The following is an 18,425-nucleotide window of genomic DNA, read 5'->3' as shown; positions in this document are numbered from 1 at the left end:
CGAAAAAGCCTGCGGGGGTGGCTTGGTTACACCTGTGGACGGTTTTCTGTACTGGCATGTCTGGCAGGACGCCACGTGTTCCTTGACATCTCTGGACATATTAGGCCACCAAAACCGCTCCGACACTCGTGCGTAGGTCTTGCCGCGACCAAGGTGACCAGCCGTGGGAGCGTCTTGTAAGCCGCGCAAGATTTGCGACCGCAGTGTTGCCGGCACAACTGGCAACCAGACGGGTGGTCGACCACGGAGCCGCTTCACATGACACAAGAGGTCGTCCTTCATTCGATAGACCCGGCGTAGTTGGCGGAGGCCTGCGCCGGCGGCGGTGCCAAGGGAGTGGATTATGGCAGCAATGGCGGGATCTTGCGTTTGCGCAGTCCTCAGGTCCGTCAAAGCCGTCACGGAACAAGGGTGGCGAGAAAGGAAATCGGCATCTTGATGGGCAGAGCCGCGCCGATGCACTATTGTGAAATTGTACTCTTGAAGTTGCAGGGACCAGCGTGCAATCTTGGCATTCAAATGTTTGGCGGACTGCAGCCAAGTGAGAGCGCTATTGTCCGTGACTATGGTGAAGTGACGGCCGTACAGGTAGGGACGGAACTTCTCGACGGCCCAGACAACGGCGAGGCACTCGAGTTCTGAAGAGTGGCGGCGGCGCTCAACGTCGGAAAGCTGGCGGCTGGCATAAGCTAGGACTTTGTGGTCACCAGACTCGTCTTCTTGCAGGAGGACAGAGCCGAGCCCATCTTGGCTGGCATCCGTGTGGAGGACGATGGGGGCCGATTCGTCGTAATGGGCCAATGTAGGAGGCTCGAGGAGGGCGTGCTTGACGTCAAGAAACGCGAGCTGTTGGGCCTGCGTCCAACTCCACGGTGCATTCTTCAGCAGGGCGGTCAATGGAGCGCTGCGCTTGGCAAAGTCCGGAATGAAACGACGGAAATACGAAGCAAATCCAAGGAAACTTTTGAGCTCCTTGGCGGTGGTGGGAGCTTCGTAAGCTGTAAGCGCTTTTAGCTTTTCAGGGTCGGGACGGATGCCATGCCGGCTCACAACGTGACCCAAGTACGTCACCTCCGCGAAACCGAAGAAACATTTTTTTGGTTTTAAGCGAAGCCCAGCAGAGGTAAGGGCTTCGAGGATGAGTTTGAGGCGTCTCTGGTGTTCTTCAAATGTAGCCGCGTAGACAATTACGTCATCCAGGTAGACCAATGCCATAGTCCACTTCAAATGGCCTAAGACTCGGTCCATGAGACGCTGGAAGGTGGCTGGAGCGTTCGAGAGACCGAAGGGCATACGGGTGAACTGGTAAAGGCCGTCGGGAGTCACGAAAGCCGTCTTTTCCGCATCATCGGGGTGAACAGGCACCTGCCAGTAGCCCGAGAGCAGATCGAGCGTGGAAAAATAACGGGCCCCCTTCAGGCGGTCAAGCGCATCGTCGAGGCGAGGCAGCGGGTACACGTCGCAATTAGTAATAGCATTTAGCTTCCGATAGTCAACGCAGAAGCGGAGTGTTCCATCCTTCTTGCGCACAAGGACGACAGGGGAGGACCAAGGGCTACAAGAAGGGGCAATGATTCCCTGGTCAAGCATGTCGCACACGTGCTGCTGGATGACTCTCCGTTCGGCTGGCGCTACACGGCGAGGTTGGTGATGAACGGGCCCGCGGTTTTCGGTGTTGATCCGGTGTTGAGCCCAGGAAGTGCACCCGAGTTCACCGGCGCTGAGAGCAAGGCAACTGCGATGCTCGAGCAGCAACGTCTTCAGAGAGGCGAGCTCCGCGCAAGTCAGGCTGGGTCCAAAGTTAAATTCTTCCCATGATAGGATCGCCGGCGCTGGAGGGTGGCGAGGCAGGGCGTCAGGTTGCAGAGACGCCACTGGTGACCCGGGGTCCAAAACTGAGGCTGTACCCAATTGCGTGCCGGGAGTCAGCGCGAGAGGTACGCTGCTGATGTTGAGTATAAATACGTGGGCCTCTCCTTTGAGCACAGGCAGAAGGCTTCAAGGGGAGGTCATCTGACGGTCTGGAGCTGAACACCGGATGGGTTCGAACAGCACGTCTGCTGTGACCGGACTGTCAAGCTTGGCATACACCCACGTTGCCGCACCCGGTGGCAGGGTCACGGCGGACGCCACAGTCACGGTAGTGACGTCGAACGGCTTGACTCGACACGGCCACTTCGTCGCGAGGTCACGCAGAGATGCTGAGGCACGCTTGGTCGCCGACACCAGGGACTGCCACAGGGCGACACCGAGGCTGGAAACCCGGCTAAGCCAGCCCGGCCCACAGAGAGTTCGGCTCGCCCGTGGTTTGGTTCTAGTAAAATTAAGGACGACTCCGGCTTGCTGGCACCACCCGCACCCGAGGACCACTGGCCAAATAGGGCTGTCTGCGACAACAAACTCGGTGGAGATGGTATTTCCGAGTGCTGTCAGGTTGACGACGACACGTCCGACTTGCTCCACTGGGGTGCCGTTAAAAGCTAAGAGCCGGGTTTTGGCGGCTGGCAGAAGCAGGTGGGGCGCGTTAGCAACAAACGATTTGTGCAGTACATTGACAGCCGCTCCAGTGTCAACCAAGGCCTTTACGTGCCGGTCAAGCAGGGCGACGTCGACGAGCACGTAAGGAGCATCAGTGGTAATCGGAGCCGACGAAATGAGGGGACGCGGAGAACGAAGGAGTGTGGGGACGGACTCGGAACGGTGCCCCCGGAGTTCCGCCAAATCGTTTCCCGACGTTGGAGGGCCGGCACAGTCCCTCGCGTAGTGTCCCCGCAGGCCGCAGCGGAAGCAGGTCATGCGGACGTCGTTACGCAGGCGTCGGATAGAGGCCGCAGTTGGGGCTGCGGACCGAGGAGCCTGCACCCGGACGCTGCGCTCGGCAGACGGTGGCGACCCCCGCGTGGCCAGCAAAGTCAATTCCGCCTCGATGGCGAGCGCCATGGCGGCGCGGACGGAATCAGGACGGCCAGAGCGGACCAAGCGCTGCACCTCGGGGAGTCGGATGGCGTCAACAAACGCCTCGGTGCCGACCAGGGCCACGGCGTTCTGAGGCGCTCCCGGCAGCGACTGCAGAGCCAGGCGCTCAATGGCGGCGGCGAGGTCCTGGTACGTCTCCCCGGGCTCTTGACGGCGGGCTCGCAGGCGGTGGTACTGCACACGGGGTTGACCTGAGGCACCATAGTGGTCGGCGAGGAGGCCCGCCAGAACAGTGTAAGAGCCCAGCTGGCCGGGCGGCACGTTCTGCAGCAGCTCGGTGGCGCGGCCCCTCAGTTTTGCAACGAGCATCCATGCCTTCATTTGCTCGTCCCAGCCTCTCGCCGCCGCAATACTGTCCAGCTGGATGCGGTAAGCATCCCACGAGATGGTGCCGTCAAATGTGGGCAATTCCACAACGTCCAACGAACACTGCGGCGAGGACGCACCCGCGCCGAGCACGCCATTGGCGGCCACGACCGCAGGCCCAGCGACGGCAGAGCCGTAAACAGCGGCGGTGGGGACGCCCAAAGGCACCTGACCTGTGCTCGGCTCGGCTGGCACCAGGCGACGGAGTTCGCGCCGGAGAGCTTCCATCTCCCCAGCCTGGGCAGTCAGACGGGCCTCCCATGCGTCCATCCGTTGGGTGACTGTATCCAGGAGGCGCTCAACACCGGCGTCCGGCTGCTGCGAAGAGCCGAGCCCCTCCGAGCGCCTAGGTCTAGCGGCGCCGGCCGCCGCGTCGTCGGCGCTATCGGCTGGTGGTGGACTCCTGTCGTCTGGCACGTCGGGTGCTTGACTCTGGGAGCGGGTGAGCGGCATGATCCCACCGCTGCCACCAAAATGTTACGGTGTGGGATGCCACGGGGTGGCCACGGGCCCGCCCAGAGAAATATAGCAGCAGTACGGAGGAGAGCCGGCGAAGTACGACCGGCCGCGGCCAAGCTTTCTCGTTCTATCTCCCTCGTGCTAGAGCCGCGCGCTCGCCGCTCGCGCTCGCTCTCCGCCTCTTCTTTTATTCCCGTATCAATATATACGGTAATTGGTTTTGGGGAAAAGGAAATGGCGCAGTATCTGTCTCATATATCCTTGGACACCTGAACGGCGCCGTAAGGGAAGGGATAAAGGAGGGAGTGAAAGAAGAAAGGAAAAAAGGGGTGCCGTAGAGGAGGGCTCCCGAATAATTTCGACCACCTGGGGATCTTTAACGTGCACTGAAATCGCACAGCACACGAGCGCCTTAGCGTTTTGCCTCCATAAAAACGCAGCCGCCGCGGTCGGGTTCGAACCCGGGAACTCCGGATCAGTAGCCGAGCGCCCTAACCACTGAGCCACCGCAGCGGGTTTTTTGTACATCCTAATATTTTTCGCTGCTTTTGAGTACGAACTGTTGTAGTGCCAAAAAGCACGACATTCCAAAAGTGGAAGCAGCAGACACTGCTGCATTTTACATGCAGATGGGCCAACGGCACTGGAGGATGGCGCATTGTGTCAATTGTGGACGATCGTTGTGACCAGAGACGTTCTTCTTATGTCAGTTTATGATTTATCGTCATGAAACTTTCGCCTGCCAAATTTCATGTAACTCAGCACTAGCTAACCGACAGTCAGCGTAGTGAGTCGGTCACATCAAGGGCAACCATCGCAACACCTTCATTATATGCAGTGCTCAAAAACAGGCGCTTCACTAGAGATGCTGTGCATACTGCTGCCACCTACAGCACTACTCACTGGTGGAGTAGTACTTGGGGTCCAGGTCATCCACCAGGCCTAGGCTGAGGCAGACATCAGTGAGCGGGGCCACCTCCTCGCTCACGATGGTGATGGCCAGCTGGTAGAACTCATGCACCAGCACAGGGGGCCGATGGTCCAGCACCAGCGACACTTGCGGCCGCCTTGGGTGGATCCTGCACGGACATGCGCACTGTGCTGTACTGCCGTGTTGTAATGATGTGGCTAGTGGATCGTTCACATCTGACGCAACATATGCACTGCCTCGCACAGTGACGTGGTTTACGCAAAAAGCGTACAGGTGCTGAAATATGGAGACAACACACCAGTCCTGCCTTGTGTGTGCGTTGTCTCAGTCTTTTAGCGCCTGTACGCTTTTTGCGTTAACCATGCCATGCTGTAACCAACTAGCTCAAATTGAAAGTCTTGCTGCCTTGTGCAGTGTCTGGCACTGTTGTACCAGATTTAGCTAAAGCCACTGGTTTTCCACATTTTTTGTGGTATTGTGTGTTAGCAGCCACGTTTTCTCTCTCTCTTTTTTTTTCTGATGACAGAGAGTTTGTAGACATCAATAGGAATAACAGAATGATGAGAATTTGATAGGCATGTGCAAATAGTCTTTTTTTTTTTAGTTCGAAGCGAATTCGAATCAAAAAGTAATTTTCTTCGAGTAACTTCGAAGCAAATATTTAGAATAGTTCCAGCACATAAAAAAGGGTGAACAGCATAATATACATTTTGAAAATCATGTACCATATTTACATGATATTAAGTCGACCCATTTTTCAAGATTTGAAAATACGAAGTGGTGGGGGGGGGGGGGGAGGTCGACTTACAATCGAAACCAAAGCATGACACCATAAATAAAGGCGAGACAAACGGGATATCAAGCATGTTACCATTGGTTGCATTTATGCGGCGTGGTTCCGTCGCATCGCTCTTAGTGCCGGCCTTGAGCAGCTGCTATGCCTACACGCAGAACCGGCATCCCTTCCCTGCGCATGGCCGCCAATGGCGGCTGTCGATAAGCAGCAAACCGGCACCCGCCCTCACTCTTCATACGTGGCGGCGGCCCGATAACACATTCGCTTTTTACTCTAATAGGCATCCTCCAAGCTTTTTTTTTTGTAGCGATAGCTACATTACGGTAGCATTTCGAGCCTTCAGCGTGGCGGCGCCATGGTGGTGGTGGCTGCGCCGCCTCGCTGTCACGTGGTTGGTCACGTGGTGCGGAGCAGTTGCCGGCGGCGCGGTGCCGTGGCTGATCACGTGGTTCATCATGTGGTTGGTCACGTGACCACGTTCCACTCGGTCAGCTGTAGCTGTCGCGTCACTCCAGGTTTAACCAAAGCTAAACCACCGCCAATTTTTTTCTGCTTTCAACTGCGCACTCAGCGCTCAAGGGAGCGTCGAGACTTAATGAAAGGGCTGCTGTTCTAATCGCAGTGGCACCGCCACACGCAACGGCAGCGGCGCCAGGGAGTGTCGGCGGCCGACAGAAGAGCTGACGCCGCTCACACGAGTTTCTCTTCGGCTCTGACACATTTGACTACTGCCGGCCGCGTATCAAAGGTTTAATGTAGTGCTTTGTCAATAGTCGTTTGTGCTCCGGGTCCGGTAAGCAACCAACGCTCGTTCACGACTACATTCAAGATGGCTGTAATACTTTATGCCAAAGAAATGAACAATAGTGCGACGGGCCGCAAGTAAGACATTCGCAGCAGACATTAGACATTCATATTTGCCACACGCCGCTCTTTTGACTTCTTTTAATACTGTTCCTCTTTGCGCATGCTTATCAACTGATAGTGGTGTTCGGCTAAAATATATTCGACGTGGTGGCTTTTCTTGAATAAAGTTGCAAGTTAGCGCCTGTCCCATCCCCATCTGTGTCGTCTGTGTCTTTTTTGCGCTATGTTTTCAAAAAACTGTTAGCAACTAGCCTAAACCAAGCTACTGTTGCAAGAAAAATGATAGGTGTAACGTTAAGAGACTGGAAGCGGGCAGAGAGGGTGAGGAAGCAAACGTGGGTTAATGACATCCTAGTCCAAACCAAGAGGAAGAAATGGGCTTAGGTGAGCATGTAAGATGAAGGCAAGATAACCGCTGGTCCTTAAGGGTAACGGACTGGATACCAAGAGAAGGCAAGCGCAGCAGGGGGCGGCAGAAAGTTGGGTGGGCGGATGAGATTAAGAAGTTTGCAGGCATAGGGTGGGCGCAGCTGGCACAGGAGAGGATTAGTTTGGTTTTATGGGGTTTCACGTCTCAAAGCGACTCAGGCTATGAGGGACGCCACAGTGAAGGGCTCCGGAAATTTTGACCACCCGGGGTTCTTTAACGTGCACTTACATTGCACAGTACACGAGCCTCTAGAATTCCGCCTCCATCCAAATTCGAACACAGCGGCCAGGATCGAACACACGTCTTTCATTTCAGCAGCCATAGCCACTGGGCCACCGCGGCGGCTACAAGAGAGGTTTAATTGGAGGTATATGGGAGAAGCCCTGGAGTGTGGCGTAGTCAGGCTGATGATGACAATGATATGGGAATGCCCTCAAATAAAGGCTACCAAAGCAGTTCCAAATGCAAATTGGGAGCAGTGGAAGGCACAGTTGTCCAGCTCAGACTTTGACGTTGAAATTCAATCACCCAAGCCACAGAAGTACAACAATGCTGACCAGCACTTATCAGAGCAACAAAATTTGCTTTCTCTCGGTGCCATGTTGATTGCCAATGGGTGCAACCTCCGTTCCCAGCTTCAAAGCTTGGTAAATTTACAGTGGAAACTTTGGAGAGCTTAAAGCGGTACTTGAAGCGAGTCTGTTTCTCAAGAAAATGACGGGCATACTAACCTAAGGAGGGGACACATTGGAAGAAGCATGCCTCCAATCCACCCCTCCCCCCACAGATAGTGACGGGTGCGACTTGGGCCACATATCAATACGACTGCGTGCTCAAAACAGGTGTGGTCTTGGTCAGCCGCATTTTGTGTGCTGCAATAAAGGGCTCCTTATATTTAAAATTCAGTGCCCGATTTGTGTAACGAAATTTGCTCAACAAAGTAACACTGGACAGAAGGCTCAAATTTTTACAATTCATGGCCAGACAAGGGAAGGGAAAAGAGGGGCTCTTACAACATACATGATGCAAGCACTGCGGTGTTCATCAGTGGGAGATTAATAGGGCAATCATTGACTAGAAAAACAACCAGTGGGATCCGAACCCACGACCTCCGAATTACGCTCTGCCAACTGAGCTTGGGCGACAGCCGTCCAATCTTCTGCTTTTGGGGCTATGTAAGGAACTGGTGCCACACTGCAGCTGGCAGAGAGAACAGGAGGTCAGTGATGGACGTGTTCGAGATCTGCTGGCTCCTCGACTTTCCAGGCTTGGGCCTCAGCCGCAGATGTCCGGGCTACCAGACCTGGACAACCGTCGTCGAGAGCCTGAGCCACCAGACCCAGGCGCCGCTGTTCTCCTCCTGTGCGGCAGCCTCAGAGCACAGGCCGCCTCTGTCTCCACCGCTGGTTGCCCGGGCTATCTGACCTGGGGACCGCGCCTGTGTTCCATCAGGGCCTCGCCCGGAGCCCATAGACTGCGCCGACGCCCCGCTACACCTCCTCACCCGACGAACCATCTACCAAGCGCACATTTCGAACAGTGAGCATTTTGCCGAACATCGAACACTGAGTGAACCTTTCTTTTTTTTTTCCTCAAGCTCTCCTTTGTCTTCCGCAAGTGTTGTTTTTGTTTGTTTTCTTTCCTGCTCATGTGTTCGTGACTCCTTTCCTCTTAAGGCTTACATTAGAGTTTCTTTTTTTCCACATGCCGCCTGGTCTATTTCTTCTTCCATGTAACGTGCGGTAATCTAACCTGCAGTCTTCCCGTCACAGGCTATTTATGTGAAGTGCAACAGAACCACCAGTAGTTCATGACCAGTAAAATGAAAAAAACCTGCGCCTTGCTTATCTCACAACTCAAGTTATCTGGAAACATTTATCTCGTTTTTATGACTTCAAATTATGGAGGGCTAAGCGTAAAAAAAGCTTGCCAACAAGTATGGCTTCAGTGCAAATAAAAAGCACATGGCCCTTCTGACCATACTTAAAAACAGGTCAAGCAGACACAACTACTTTTGCAGGTAAAGAGCTTGTGTAACAAGAATTTCATATTTAGCGTGCAACGCTGCCAAAGCCAGCACGTGTCTTCAAGCTGGCTTCTGCCCTTGAAAAGTAGTCGGCCAATGTCCAAAATACAAATATGCATCTGTCGTCGTGACAAAGCTCAAGTACTGCGAGTGGCAATGCCCTGCACTTGATTTCACCTATTCTCTTAGTGCCACGTTTTCACTGCACCCTTCACAAAGACCTCTAGAAGTGCAATCGCACTTGGGTACTGGGCGTCAAGAAAAAGCGAAGTTCACAGTCACCGCAACTATGCGGTGCCCATCTATGCTGCTGACACAACCATGGTGTAAAACAACAAGTTCACTTCACTTCACTTCATTACCTTAAAGGCCCCCAGGATTGGGGGTGTTACATAAGGGGTGGGTTACATGTATAAATCAGATTTAATAAACAGAGAAAACACGTAAGGTACATAAGTTATTCGCTGTTAAATATAGTAGCTAAACATTTCACAAATGTTGGCAGACAGGTGATTGCGGCGACGTTGTGTGGAAGGCAGTTCCAGTCCGTGGCTGAGCGTGGAAAGAATAATGACGATGCAAATGTAGTAGAGCGCGTACGAGGTTGGGCAACTTGAAGGGGATGACCAATGCCGGGGGAAATGCGTGCCGGCGGATTGATGTAGGGCGGATGACGAAGTGAGCTGTAATAAAATTTATGAAACAAGCACATACTAGTGATACGACATCTACAAGCTAGAGATGTTAAGCCTGCCTCTGCTATTAATGAGGATATACTAAAATCATATGAATAGCACAAATATATGAATCTTGTGGCTCGACTTTGTACTGATTCTAGGGAATTTGTTAGATAATTTTGGTTAGGGCTCCAAACAGCAGAGCCGTATTCTAATTTAGGATGGACAAGTGATTTGTAGGCAAGTAATTTTACGTTTTGTGGCGCAGGGTGCAGATGTTGTTTTAAGAATCCAAGGCTTCTGTTAGCGGATGATATGACTTTTGTCACATGCGTGTTCCAGGTTAGATCATTGGACAATGTTACAGCGAGGTATTTATAAGCCTGAGTTAATTCTATCGTGACGTGCGAGATTTTACATAAGAGGAGAGGTTTACGTTTTCGGTTAAATGACACGAGTTTACATTTATTGGGGTTTAGTTCCATGAGCCATTGGTTACACCGGTCTTGTATGCTGATTAAGTATTTCTGGAGGGCGAACTGATCAGAGGCGTTATTGATTGTGCGATAGATGACACAGTCATCGGCAAAAATACGGACGTTACAAGAGACATGCGTTGGTAGGTCATTAATGTATATTAAAAATAATAGCAGGCCAAAGATTGATCCTTGCGGGCACCTGATGTTACGGGAAGAGAACTAGAGACTTGATTATTAACGTAAACATACTGGGTGCGATTAGCCAGGAATTCGCTTATCCACAGTAATATGTTAGGATGAAGGTTTAACCATGTGGTCAAGAGTTTGACGAAACGTCGTCTGGTCAGGTAGAGGCATAATAAAAACATAGGGTCACTGACCAAGTCAAAATTTTTTAAAGAAACGTATTGACGTTTCGGAAGCCCTACGGCTTCCTTGTTCACAATGGGTGAAACCAGGCAAAAGCATGCGTTTATATCTTATTCAAAAATGCGTCGTAATGATCTTGCGTAGTCAGCAGGCAGATTTCCTTGCGTCCGATTTAGTGTACCGGGAGTGGTTTGCATCATCAAGGACTCTAGATACAGGCGTCTAGAAGTGATTCGTTCTCTGGCAAGCACACGTGCCCCGTCCCAATTGATGACATGTCCAGTCTCTTGCACGTGTTCGGCCAGAGCGTTAGCAGCACTGCGTCCTTTCGCCACGTCATTTTTGTGCTGCTGGATCCGTCTGCACCAGTTTCCGGATTCCCCGATATAATTCCGGTCGCAATCTTCACACGGAATCTTGTACACGACCCCAGGATATCTGTCAGGGGGAAGCGGGTCTTTCTGGTCCTGAAGCAAATCTTCAATTTTGGCTTTATAAGACTCACGGTCAAGAATAACTGTGACGTTTCCTTTGTCGGCTGGTAGTATCGCAATCCTGCGGTTACTGCGTAGCCTTTCTAGTGACTTCCGCTCTTCTGAGGACAGAGGGCACACAGGGTCAGACTTGCGTATACGTGAAAGTATCCCTATCGCCTTCGTACGGACTTCATCCCTGAGACCAACGTCTAAAAGTTGAACAGCGCTTTCAACGGCAGAGATCACTTTTCGTGAATCTGGTGGCTTTCCTTGGTTGAAGTTCAGTCCGTGACTTAGAACCTGGGCTTCGCTCGGAGTCAGAGTGTAAGAGGAAAGGTTCCGTACCTCAGACAATGGTGTCACCCGTATGCCCCTTTTTTCGGAGGTAAGTTTGTCGAGCTTCGATTCCTGGGCCCTCTCGTGTTTTTCCTTTGTCAAGCGGGCTTCTTGGTTGGCAACAAGTTGGATCTCGTGAAAAACGTCTGGAGCCGAAGATTCTAGGAGGCGCCTTTCACAGAACACATCATTGTCAAGGCGTTTCAGAGTAAGTTTGCATTCTTCAATGCGGGCTTGGACGAGAAGGCGCTCCGCTTTGTTGATCACTTGGTCAGTGACCCTATGTTTTTATTAAGGTTTAACCATGAAAGTTTTAGTAGCAAGCGTTAGTGAGGTACTTTGTCAAAAGCTTTCGCGAAGTCCAGGAATATTGCGTCAGTTTGAAGGTTACAGTCAAGGTTCACATGCAAGTCATGGATGAAAATAGCCAATTGTGCATCGCAGGATAAGTTCTTACGGAAGCCATGTTGAGCAGGATGAAAAAAATTTATAGTCAAGAAAATTCATTATGTGGGAATAAATGACATGTTCCATGATTCTGCATGGCACACTTGTTAAAGAGATAGGGCGGTAGTTAAGGGGCGATTCTTTGTTACCTGATTTGAAGACCGGAACAACCTTCCCCACTTTCCAATCACTGGGTATGCTACCTGTGGAAAGTGATTGTGCAAAAAGTTTTGATAGATACGCTGTGGAAGCATGGCGAGTATGTCTGAGGAACTTGGGGGTGATTTCATCAGCACCCGCAGAAGATGACATCTTGATATTTTCAATAATACATATAATGCTGTGCACAGAAAGCATGATTGAAGGCATATGCGAACTCGGGTTGGCAGTTGCGGTAGAAAGTGGCATATCAGTTTCGTGAGTGAAGACGGATGAGAAAGCGGAGTTAAAAATATTTGCACATTCAATGCCACTCTTCATCTCGCCAAGTGGATTAGCTAGTGTTATGACCGGAGCCTGTTGAGGATTTAGTACTTTCCAGAACTTCCTCGGGTTATCTGTTAGGATCTTGGGCAGGTCAGTTTGGAAAAATGCACGTTTGGTATTAGGGAGAGATTGCAGGTATGTGGATGCGGCTGCGTAATATTTGCTCCAGGCGCATGCGCTCTGGTTGCGTTTTGCTGCATGAAAAAGTCTCTTCTTTTCGTTTTCGAGTGTTTTCAAGAGCTTTGAAAACCATCGTTTGTTGTGTGTTGTGACTGGCACGAAATGCGATGGTGGGAATGAACTTAATGTGCTGGTGGGAATGAACTTCGTGGTGAGTTCAACAATTTTAGTTTTGAAAGTAAGCCAGTTTTCCTCAAATGATTGATCATCGAAACCCGCATCAAAGTTTGGAGAGAACGCCATCAAGTGATTATTAATTTCTTCGTAATTCCCTCTGTCATAAAGGCGAATTGTTGTATGGAATGTTTGGCACAATTCCGGGATGACGGTGAAAGTAGCGTGTAAAACTTTGTGCTCATTAATTTCGCGGAGTTAAGTAAGCGATGATAAACTTTCTGGGTGATTAGTTAGAATAAGGTCCAAGATGTTGGAGGATTCATGTGTGACGCGTGTGTGTTCAGTTACTAATTGGGTGAGATTGAAATTCAAACAAACGTCAACAAGTTCGTCATTTCGGTGTTGCCTGTTGATATTAGGCTCAGCGAGTCGATGGATAGGTAATTTAAATCACCAAAAAGAAGAATGCGTGCGTTGGGATATTTGCCAGTTATTTGATTTAGACTATCGTTTAACTGTGAAGAAAAGATTGGACTACTGGAGGGGGGTCTGTAGCAGACGCCTAGTATGACGATTTGTGGTACAGAACGACAGATTACCCATAGTATTTCAAGCTCTGATTGGATGTTAAGAACAGAAAAAGGCAACAGCTGGTTAGTGGCAATAAGAACACTTCCTTCTCGTGAGCTCTTGCGGTCCTTGCGAAAAACGTTAAAATTCGGCAAACCAGCTACAACTTCCGGATCGGTGATGTCGTCTGTTAGCCACGTTTCTGTTAGTACGAGTATATTGCTGGCAGATGATAAAACAAGATTACAAATGTGTTCACGCTTTGAGAGGAAACTATGTACGTTGGTAAAGATAATAGAAAAAGAAAGATTTGACAGTTTACCGCGAAGGCTTTTACAAGGAAGATTAGTAGCGCAACGATAAGTCGTATGCTATGAGATTTCATGTACTGATTGTGATGACTCGTCGAATACATAGCGCTTAGAACCGATGCACAAGGTTTTGTAGCACAAGGCAAATTTAGTGGTTTATTTATTTATTTATTTCATAATACTGCAGGCCACTGCTTGGCCCAAGCAGGAGTGAACATATAATGATACATAACCAAAAGAATAAAGTTATTCAATATTAGCAGCACACGGAGACCAAAAGAATAAAACCAAAAGAATAAATTTATACAATGTTAGCAGCGCACGGATACCAAAAGAATAAACCAGACAATAAACTTATACAATATCAGCAGCACACGTATACAAAACATACATATAATCAATATTAGCAGGTAAATAGACGATTTAACGCATCAGAAAAATTTTGCGAGGAAAAAACAGATTCCGGTAGCGAATTCTAATCTTGCACTGTTTTAGGGAAACAACTGTATTTAAAACTGTTAGTTTTGGCGAAAAGGGGAGTAAGTGAATGTTCAAGAACGTTCCGAGTCCTTCTCACTAGAGGACGCTTAATGCACTCCGGTAGCTTTAGCAAACTTTACAACGTGCTTTCGCGCTTCTCGGAGAGGGCGTGAAAAGTGCTCTCCTATGCTGTAATCGGTGCCTTTTAGCGTACGGCCGTTTGAAAGAATCAGCTCCATGGTAGAGGCGGAGCACTGTTTCTTCAGGTTCGGGGTATGTTTCGGATGCATTCTCATCTTTAATGCTGTAAAATATTAAATTATTACGTTGCGGGCGATTTTCGGCGTCATCCAAACGGGCTTCTATACCTCGGATTTCTTTGGCTGTTTGGCTAGTGTTAGCGCAGATTGTTTGGTTTATGGGGGTTTAACGTCCCAAAGCGATTCAGGCTATGAGGGACGCCGTAGTGAAGGACTCCGGAAATTTCGACCACCCGGGGTTCTTTAACGTGCACTGACATCGCACGGTACACGAGCCTTTAGAATTTCGCCTCCATCGAAATTTGACCGCCGCGGCCGGGATCGAACCCGCGTCTTTCGGGCCAGCAGTCGAGTGCCATAACCACTCAGTCACCGCGGCGGCTAATTTAGCGCAGATTGTATCCATGGCGGTGCATAGTGTTACAACATCTTGATAATTTTTTTCCAGGGCAGATAACCTGTTACCAAGATAAGAAAGGGTATAAACTGCACGAACAAGACGGGACGAGAGGCACACAAATCAACAGACAAAGCGCAGACGATGAACTTCAGCCAGTCTGAGTAGAGCCTCACTCGCCTCCAAGCTTCTAATTTCATTAACTTGCACATCCTGCGAGCGTGCCCCCAGGAAGGACCTGGGACGCCAAAGAGCCCCAGAAGTTGAGGTGGGACCATCTTCCTCCTGAGGTAGTAGGCCAGCACTCGCGACTGGCACGTAGACAGAGCGATAAGGTTCACAAAGAAGAGTGCTTGATCGTTGGTCTTGAGAGGTAAAAAAGAGCCCAGGGGAGAAGAAATATAATGAAGAAGGACGTTCTGGCAGGCTAGTTGGTTCATGATGAACGGAAAGGGTATAAACTGCGCGAACAAGACGGGACGAGGGGCACACAAATCGACAGACAAAGTGCAGACGATGCCGGCAGGAGATTTGAAACGAAGGGATTCGATGGCAGAGGTGGCATGCGAAGGGGCGGGAACCAGGGAGAGGAATAGCATCTGGGTGATGAGCGGTGCAAAAAAATTTGAGGATTATCAAGGTTAAGCCCAGTGGATGCGAAGCATGTTAAGCAGCGTTCTTCATCGGTTTCCGTAGCACGCTGCAGCCTTCGTTTTGCATTCCTATTATTAACGTCCTTACCGTTTGGAGGCATCTTGACCGCATACACGCCCGGCGCAAAGACGCTGGCGCGGTTGCGGGCACAGAGACCGACGCGACGGCGGGCGCGCGCCGCTTCATCCCTGGCGTGACGTCACATATCACGTGATGCAGCGATGGTGGCGCCGCCGCCGCATCGCGCGCGACGGCGCGAACTGAAGCGTGGAGGCCTCCGCCGGGCGACGTCCGACGGCGCAATATGAGGCCCCATCTGCAGCCGGTGTGACGTCATCACGTGACGTCACATCATGTGATCTCACTTCAGGGTCAATGGTGGCCACCGCCGGGAGGCGACCGACGGCGCGATATGAGGCCCCATCTGCAGCCGGTGTGACGTCATCACGTGACGTCATGTCACGTGACCTACTTGAAGGTCACTTGAAGGTCAATGGTGGCCACCGCCGGGAGGCGACCGACGGCGCAATATGAGGCCCCTCCTGCAGCCTGTGTGACGTCATGACGTGACGTCATGTCACGTGACCCCACTTCAGGGTCAATGGTGGCCACCGCCGGGCGTCGCGCGAAGGCCCGAAACCTACGTTAATATGCTTCGCATAAAACCTGCATAGCGAAAACGAGCGGGCTTAATGACTGCATCGTGACACAGCCACCGAGTCCACCGGGCACAGAGCGCGGGTGATGCGCCTTTATAGTCGCCGTGTCTGTCGCCGTCGATGACCATGGGTGAGTCCGGGGGTAGTCGAGGAACAGCAGAAGTGGCGCTGCCGGACAGGCTGAAGCAGCAGGCTGCTGTGCAGAAAGGCCGGCGGGAGATTTGAAACTAAGGGATACGATGGCAGAGGTGGCATACGAAGGGGCGGGAACCAGGGACAGGAAAAGCATCTGGGTGATGAGCGGTGCAAAAACCTGCATAGCGAAAACGAGCGGGCTTAATGACTGCATCGTGACACAGCCACCGAGCCCACCGGGCACAGAGCGCGGGTGATGCGCCTTTATAGTCGCCGTGTCTGTCGCCGTCGATGACCATGGGTGAGTCCGGGGGTAGTCGAGGAACAGCAGAGGTGGCGCTGCCGGACAGGCTGAAGCAGCAGGCTGCTGTGCAGAAAGGCCGGCGGGAGATTTGAAACGAAGGGATACGATGGCAGAGGTGGCATATGAAGGGGCGGGAACCATGGACAGGAATAGCATCTGGGTTATGAGCGGTGCAAAAACCTGCATAGCGAAAACGAGCGGGTTTGATGACTGCATTGTGGCACAGCCCACCGCCAGACACCCACCGCCGGTCACCCATCGGTTAAAATGGGCACAAGCCTCCCCCAGCCAGGTGCCCGGCTTCTTCAGGGGTGAGTGCTTGGAGGAGGCTCTTTAAACCCCGCTGCGCCCCTTTGGGGGCAAACCCAGTTTCGAACAACTCAGCCTGCAAAGGTGGTTCGTGTTTCACTCCCAAGTGAAGAGTTCGACTCAAGGCTCGTATGCTCTAACCAGCGTCAAGTTCAACACTAAGGTCCTTCGTCCGAAGCGATTCAGAGTATCACTGCGGTCCTGGGCAAGTCTGGTTTTTCCGGCTGTCCGACTTTGTGAGAAACAAACAACGAAAAAAGTTCAGGGGCAAGGGGACGAGTGCACCTCCTTGCTATTGGCTGGCGGTGAGCAACCAGTTTTTCTGCCAACAAAAACCAGTTTCAGATCGATCGAGGTGCACCTGCTCTTGACAACTGCCCAAGTGGGCTCACCTGGTGGTGGCCAGCTGGGGCAGCTGGTGGAAGGCCACCTCCTCCCCATGGAAGGGCCTCCGCGGGATGGGGTCCCATGCCAGACCCGGCCTCGAACCACCACCACGACTGGGGGGCCAGCCCCAGTTCCAGGACAGGGTCAGCCCTCCACCGCACGGGGACGTGTCCGCCGTGGGATGGGAGGAGGAGCCCAGCCGCACGTGGACCGAGCACACCTGCACCACTCAACAAGACGCCATCTAACTGCAAGAGGGAAGTTTTCTGTTTCATTTTTAATTCATTTATTTCTATGCACGCAAATGTTGGACCATTAGCCGTAGCTAGTTCAGGTCCTCTGGGCAAGCCTAGTTTACTGCAGCCAGCTCAGCCCTGTATAGTGAAACATTCCACACGATGATTCCCGTAACATGTTCCGTGTGGTTCATACAGATACCATATGATATCAAGCATGTATACAGATTACCACACTTTGCCGCATATAGTCAAGCCCTATTTACAGGGTGTACAGAAGTTTCGGCCGAGCCGCAGGCAGTATGCCGCTTGTGCCAGTTTCCATTCCCAGCAGGTTGCATGGAGATCCATGCATAAATAAGATCTAGCTGTCGGTAGTAGGTTAGCTGTGTAACAGCTAGGTTGTTCGGCCTGCATTTAAAAGATGCTGTCAGCTGTGCATTTAACCTGCTGTGACTTATTATCACGCACAGGCCACGGTCCCACGGCCCAAGTAACATCCCGCGATCAACCTGGGAGAAGATACCATGAGCAGGACGCACTGCATAACACCTAGAGTCACTGGAACAATTTTCAGAGTATTGCGATCCCCCTCTACCTGCCAACGAATTTGCAAGGTGGCCTTTTGCTGATGCTCCCAGCATGATAATCATGTCTGTAGTGACCTGTGTAACGTTGCTTACTATAAATTACAAAATAATCTTCTGCATAGTTGGCAGAGCCATCTTCAATAATATCATGACAGAAATCGGAAACGGTGATTTTTGTCACTTGTTTACGCAGCACCTTCCACATGTGTGCAGACTCTAGAGGCACTTTGGAAGGCCGCCGCTCCAAGCAATTTTCAGAAAATTTTCGTGCTCACTGTTCCGGCAACATTCCTTCTAAGTTTCTAGTATCCGAAATGACTTAGCATGCGCAGAACATAAGGGCCAGCCTTGCGACTTCAGTACGCAAGCCGGCGCAGTTTGAATTGCGGCCTTTGCAGGGCTTGCGCTGTTAACACTGACAGCATGCGGCACCTTGCCCCACCCGCTTAGGACCAAACACAGTATCACTGCTGCATTCTTCGAAGGATAGCTCGTTCTAAATGGATGCATTCGCTTTCACTTTGCTCATTCTCGCCCCTCCGTAATTATATAGGTGAGAAATGGTCACAGTTTTCAGACAAACTGAAAAATTTCTTGATGTTAAGCCTAACTATGTATGGCATACCCTGTCGTCGTAGTAACGACACCAGGCGAAGTACTTCTCCAACTTAGTGCCAGAATTCACAATTTCATTAGAGTCAATAAGTTTGTTCTT

The 18,425-nt window shown here is 51.2% G+C and overlaps 1 protein-coding gene across 2 annotated transcripts in view; it reads right to left on the bottom strand.

The window, feature by feature from the left end:
• The window catches only part of gry (trafficking protein particle complex subunit 11 gry), a 374,318-nt gene that overhangs the window by 90,298 nt on the left and 265,595 nt on the right, over positions 1 to 18,425 (bottom strand). For both annotated transcript variants that reach the window (XM_077655723.1, XM_077655724.1), the window contains exons 20-21: positions 16,890 to 17,104; positions 4,705 to 4,880 (exon numbers count right to left, since the gene is read on the bottom strand). In XM_077655723.1, coding sequence (XP_077511849.1) covers positions 4,705 to 4,880; positions 16,890 to 17,104 — 391 coding nt within the window. The remainder of the gene's footprint in view (positions 1 to 4,704; positions 4,881 to 16,889; positions 17,105 to 18,425) is intronic.

The sequence above is a fragment of the Amblyomma americanum genome, chromosome 2, assembly GCF_052857255.1.
Source record: "Amblyomma americanum isolate KBUSLIRL-KWMA chromosome 2, ASM5285725v1, whole genome shotgun sequence".
Lineage (NCBI taxonomy): Eukaryota > Metazoa > Arthropoda > Arachnida > Ixodida > Ixodidae > Amblyomma > Amblyomma americanum.
The sequence above is the reverse complement of the archived record's forward strand: the minus strand, read 5'-3'. Positions and strand labels throughout refer to the sequence as shown.